Genomic DNA, 6,167 nt, shown 5'->3' on the forward strand with positions numbered 1-6,167 from the left:
GTGCGAAAGGCTGCACTCTGTAGGCACAGGCCCATCTCACTGAATAGCAGCAAGGCTGTGACAGAAGCAGGCAGCAGCAGTTTGTGCAAAAGTTCACCCAGTCCCAGGAGCTCCTGCACTGCACAAAGCTGCCAGGGACTCTGCCACAGGCCCAGGAGCTGGCTGGCTCCTAGGGACTCCTCCACAACCACAGCACGTGGGAGCCATTCCACAACTGGGTTTCACTCAGCTCTTTTACATGGTAAAATACAGCTTGACCTCAGCTCTATTTACTTAAGGGACTGGCAGTTTACAATTTGCAAAACAATATGCAGGAAAAAAAGGTGATATATCAAATAAAGATCAGATGGCTCACAGATGCTTTCAAATCAAACCTCTCTGCATATGCCTCCATTTTGCATCAGCAGTGTTTTCTTTTGGCAATGATGTTTTTTTGACACGAACCACGTGCCCCAATAGAAAATTGAGTATTTCAACCCAATTTGAAGTGGAAACACTATGCTGATTGTGGCCTGCAGTGTGAATAGAAATCTAATGGGCCAGCAAACTGTGCTTGGCATTATTTCAGTTAATTTTCTGTCTCACAGACATGACTAAAAGCACTAAGATCAATTCAGCAAATCAAGGTAGTCCAAAGTGCCCTGTAGGAACCCACACATGCCACAATATTGCAAATTTTTCTGTAACTAAGAAATATTTAAGACCTGAGGAATTGTCCTACTGCTGTGAGGTATTGATATGTATGATCTGTATGAAATACAGCCAGAACTCAAGAACAATGAAACCCACAAGACTCAGCTATTGCAGCATTTTCAAGATTACAGCAATAATTCTCTAAGACAATGCATCATGCTGCCAATTACCAGTTTTATTCTTGCTTATGGACTTTTAAAAGTGTTTTACAAGTGAAAACTCCAAAATTTCACGTTTACTTTTCCTTAGAGACTACATTTAACTATTCAACAACATTTAAGTGTCACAGCACTGTAAACATGATTTTTAAAATAATATTCACAAGCTCTCAGTGATACAGTCTGCCTGACATTACAGCTCTGCCATGCCTCACAAGCACAGGCTTCCAATTAAGACACCTCATGGAACCACTGGGACTTTTTTTACACTCTGATGTAAATTTTATCTATTACCTCTGCTTGTTTCTGGATCAATACTAACCTCCTTGCTTGGAGAGAATTCCAGAAGAAGATTGCATAGCGTGGAAGATGCTACTATGAGAATTTCATTGGGAGCATTCTGTAAAACCTGCAGGCAAAGGGGACAGTGAGGAGACTCTGGTCACTCGTGGGATAAGGGAGGGACCCTACCTGTAACTCTGCTGCACTTTGTTATGCCATACTTCAGGAGATGCTTTGATCCTGGCAGTGCAGATCCAGACAGTGCTCACTCAACTCCATGTGAAGATCATAGAATGGGTTTGAAGGGACCTTAAAGATCATCTAGTTCCAACCCCCCTGTCATGGGCAGGGACATGTTCCACTAGAGAGGGTTGTGTAAAGCCCCACCCAACCTGGACTCGAGCACATGCAGAGATGGAGCCATGCTGTGTAACAACACACGTTACATGACAAGCTGGAGCAATGCAATTACTTTACAGAAGGAAGATTTCAGAGCTCTGAGGTCCAGTTCAGAAGAAATCAGTGGGAAGAGACCTCTGCTCAGCTAAGCACATGTGCTGGCAGCTGTAACTGGGCTCTGCAGCCATTCTCTCAAAAGAGAAGGCTGTGTCCTACAGAGCACTGGGATTTACAGAAAAATGAGGAAGCTCCAGGAGGACAACATGGTAGATTTCCTTATGAGCATCCTCTCAGAAAAGCATCTCCAGCAGGTCCAATACATGCCATTCTTCAACAAAGCATCTCCCTTGTGTGTTCTGAGTAAAATCAGTGAGGAAGTAGGCATGGAGGATACAACTGCTCCCCCAGCACAGCAAGGGGAATGGAGGGGCTGTTCTCTACCACCTTTTGTTTCAGAGCAGTGAGCAAACTGCAAACATGAACAATTACTGCACTTACTAAAGTACATATACCTAAGTCCTAGAGTTTTAGACATTCTTCCATGCCTTATACAGCTCTACATGCTAGGGGAGAGAGAAAGGACTTACATAATTATTAATCTAGACAGAAAATTGATTAACCTATATTTAATATTACTTTTAGTTCTCTATTAAGAAGAATACTTTTGGAGCAAACATACAAGTTGCTGACTTCAGCATATTTAATAATAAAAAGCTCAGCTGCCAGCAGCTGTGCTTACACAGAAGTCTGACACTCACATTTGTTTCTTTCCCATAGCTCTCTTTTTATGCCAGTTGTGCTTCTTTGAGCAGTCCTGTCAGTTTTGTGTTTTACATTTATAAAGGTTTGATGTTTTCATGTTTGACCCTTTGCATCTTCTTAAAATATTCAAAGCATTCCCTCCAAGCTCCTTCAGGTGACAATCCCAAATCCTGAATCATGTCATTATTAGGCTATTGTGATAACATAAAACTTGCATGATCAAATCTCCCTGTGCCTCCCAACAAGACTAAGGATTAGACATTCATGGATCAGCATCAACTTGCACACCCAGTCCAAGGATGAATGCTGAACTTGTACTAAGTGTATTGTGTATACTGTCAGAAAATAATATCCCCACCATTTCTATCATGATACTCTAGAAAAAGGTAGGCCCCTACTTTAGGGCCTCTAATTCACACAAGCAACATAAAAAGCCAAGAAAGTTTCATGGCCTGCAGCCAACAAGATGGCCAGAGAGTGCAGGATAACTAGTGAGTCAAGTTTTCTTAAGCCCATAACTTGTGAAAACTAGTACATAAGCAGAAGAGAAAAAGTCAGGCCTGACTAAAATGCCACTGAGCAGTATGCCCAACAGGCACCTTTCTTGTACTGACATGTCACTAGAAATAACTGTAGGCTCTCCTGATCTTTTACTTCCTTCCAGGCTCTTGAGTGCAGCTTTGGGCAGTCAGCTCATGTAACTGCCTCGTTATCAGGCTCATCAGCCCATTTTGGCAGACACCACTTTCCCTGCTCTGGCTGTTTTACTTCCACATAGTTAGTTCAGGCTCTCTTCAGGTGGTTCTCTTGGTGATCCCCATGGACATCAACGCCCCCCAAGCTTTGAGGCTTCTTCCTAGCAGATTCTGACTGCTCCCCATTTTCTAGGTCTAAAAGATGCTGAAATTGAGAAAGTTTTTCATTTGTCTGCACTTAATGACAATCACATTACAGGATGAGAGATGATTTATACCTTACATGCTTTGATGTAATTGGATTTTGTGGATAACTACACTATATTAAAATGTGTCTTTTCAAAGGTCTTGCTGAGCTCTTTAGCTGCAGTTGTAGAATCTGCAATGAGATCTACAAGGTAGAGAATTACAGGAGAAAAAGCAGATCTAAATTCTCTTGTAGGGCTTATAGACCAAGTCTGAATGTGCCATCTAATCTGAGCCTGAACTTGGAAGTAGATCTAGTCCTCCTAGTGCCCTGTGTAAGTATAAGGGATAACTTAGCCTCATTCACTGATGACTCAAAAAAAAAAAAGGGTGGTGGTGGGGGAAAAAACAACCAAAAATCAAGCATGGACCACAACATCTCTTGGCTGCTGCTTGGCTTTTGTTGATTAATGACTCCTGGGAGGTCATGGAATTTTGATTTCCAGGTAATTTCTATCATGATTCTACAGAAAGGCACACAGATTGAGCAGTCACCATATCCTCCTCCAATGGAACAGAGCACTTCTCTCGTTGAGACTTGACTTTACATACCTTCATTAAAGGTTTCCATACAGCATGATCCTGAAAACTTGTCCTGAGCTGCTGTACAGAACGAGACAAACTGTGCAAACATCTGTAAAGGAAGAGAAACCTTCACTGTGCAACATACACACCCACATGCATGTTTCTGTAACAGATACACTGCTCCTACACAAAGGTTCAGCTTGGAATTTGAAAAGTAAACAGCACTGTGAAGAGCAAAAAGAAAAATATTGTCCTAGTCCAGGATGACTCCTCCTGCCCCCCTCATTCAATTTTCCAGCACTAGAAATTCTGAAAAATCTGAAACTCCAGATTAGCTTTTGAAAAATTAGCAGAAATTCTACCCAATACAGCATCAGACTTTGCCAAAAGCAGCTGTATGAACCAGCAGAGCCTCCTACCTGACTGCAGCTAGTCGCACCTTGATGCTAGACTCAGACAAGCCATTAACAATACGATCCATCATATTTTCTGTCTCAATGATCTGGAGCAAAAAAAAAGCATTAATATTACAGGAATAAAATAACATGAGCATTTATAGGGTTTTGTCTGCAACATTTGAAATATTGCCTACAAAACATGCAGCTAAAACCAACAAACCACGTTATTTTCCCAGATTAAGTGCAAAGTGGTGTGTACCTGCATACAGTTTAGAAAAAAACATCTACATTCTGAGCTCCACTACTGTTTTCAAAACTATATTATTTATTATCAAGGTACAAGATGGTTATATGTATATGAATTACCCCTAATGTCATATTAAAATGAAAGAAGGCATGTGTGAGTGCACACAATATATACAAACTAAAGATTAGAGACACATTGTAGAGCCTGCTGAGAAAAAATACAGAGTAGTTCATCTGCCATATTTAGACATGGCACTTAAGTCTGGCATAAGAAGGAATTAACACCAAGATAAAAGATTGTTTTTCTATAATAAATCAACTTTGTCATGTACACAGCCTCCACTTATTAAAACCAATGCTTTGTTATGTAAAAGAAGGATCCTTACTATTAACTAAACAAATTCATCCTGCAACAAAAGTAGTTTATGGGTTTCAATTCTGGAGATCCTAAATGGTTCTCCACTGACAAATCTTCCTATTAGTTATCTTCTCAATGCTGTATTTTCCTGCCTCCTTCCTGCCCATATATCCCTCTTCCTTCTGTCTTTCTCCTTTAACCAGCACAAACTCAGAAAACTCTCCTGCCTTCAGTACTGGTCAGAGCAAGTTCATGCTTAATGTAAAAAAAGGCTGCTTTTAATCATTCATTTTTTATTTTGTAACATTGTTATTATTCTTGCACTGCCTTTCAGCTTGACTTTCAGCTGCATCTTAGCCTGACTGCTGGCACTTCTCAGGCTCACCTTTTTTCGGATATCTTCATCGTTTGCTCCCAGGGAGGCGTAGAGCTTGAAAGCAGCCTGGCGCAGCTCGTGGGCGTGCTTCAGATCATGGTCCAGCTGGGGAAAAAAAGCACAGATACCAAATTTAGACACTAAAAAAAATCACAAATATTCTTATTTGCTGTAAACTAGTGCTTATCTATCAGGGTTTTGTTTACTAGGCCACGGGTAGCCAGAAGCACAAACGAACTGCTGCTCCATTAGCTCATGTCCGCATTTACCAACTGAAGGTAAGAATATGGCTCATTTCTCTGCAGAGTTACACAAAAGTCAAACAATTTGAAAGCAAAATATTTCCAGAGAGTTATAACTATCCAGACCACAATCAGGCAAAAAAACTATTCTTATTTATCCAACAGAAACTTAGAGGAACAAGCCAGGAGAAGTAAAAAGCCTGGAAGAGGATCAAGGAGAGTTTTATCAAGAGAACTGAAGCAAAGTCAAGATCCACAGCCAGCCCAAATCACAGGATCTCCATCTTAAGGTGGGTGTTAACTTCCAAAGGTAACACAGCAGGGTGAAAGCTGTCTGTGAAGTTTCTGGAAGGTAAATTCTTAATCCAAGCACTAGAGGGGTGAATTAGGGTGATGCAGCACTGAATGCAGCTCACAAGTCAGGAACAACTGCTTGGGGGTATGATAATTAATGGGCTCACTGGCTATAGGGATCAGACCTAAGAGCAGCCCTCCAATATCTAGGAGGAGAAGAAGGAGCCAGACTCTTTATGGAGGTGTGTAGGAAGAAGAGGAGAGACAACAGTTAAACCAAAACAGAAGAGACTCTTAATGGATATAAGAAAGGAATAAAAATTCACTATCAAAACATTCAAACTTTGGAACAGATTGCTCAGAGAAGTTGTTTAATCTCCATTCCTAGTGGTTTTCAAGATCCAGCTGGACAAAGCCTTGAATAACCTCATCTAAGCTCAGCATTGACCCTCCTTTGAACAGAAAATTAAACACTTTCAGAGCTCCACTCTTT

The 6,167-nt window shown here is 40.9% G+C and overlaps 1 protein-coding gene across 1 annotated transcript in view; it reads right to left on the reverse strand.

Moving 5' to 3' along the window:
- Positions 1-6,167, reverse strand: part of ARMC8 (armadillo repeat containing 8) — a gene marked incomplete at both ends in the record, with an annotated part of 41,432 nt that overhangs the window by 856 nt on the left and 34,409 nt on the right. Inside the window, 4 exons of the mRNA XM_008938223.1 lie at positions 1,174-1,260; positions 3,788-3,869; positions 4,180-4,262; positions 5,148-5,243. Of these exons, the coding sequence (XP_008936471.1) occupies positions 1,174-1,260; positions 3,788-3,869; positions 4,180-4,262; positions 5,148-5,243 (348 nt within the window). The remainder of the gene's footprint in view (positions 1-1,173; positions 1,261-3,787; positions 3,870-4,179; positions 4,263-5,147; positions 5,244-6,167) is intronic.

The sequence above is a fragment of the Merops nubicus genome, unplaced genomic scaffold (assembly GCF_000691845.1).
Source record: "Merops nubicus isolate BGI_N331 unplaced genomic scaffold, ASM69184v1 scaffold5084, whole genome shotgun sequence".
NCBI classification, from domain to species: Eukaryota; Metazoa; Chordata; class Aves; order Coraciiformes; family Meropidae; genus Merops; species Merops nubicus.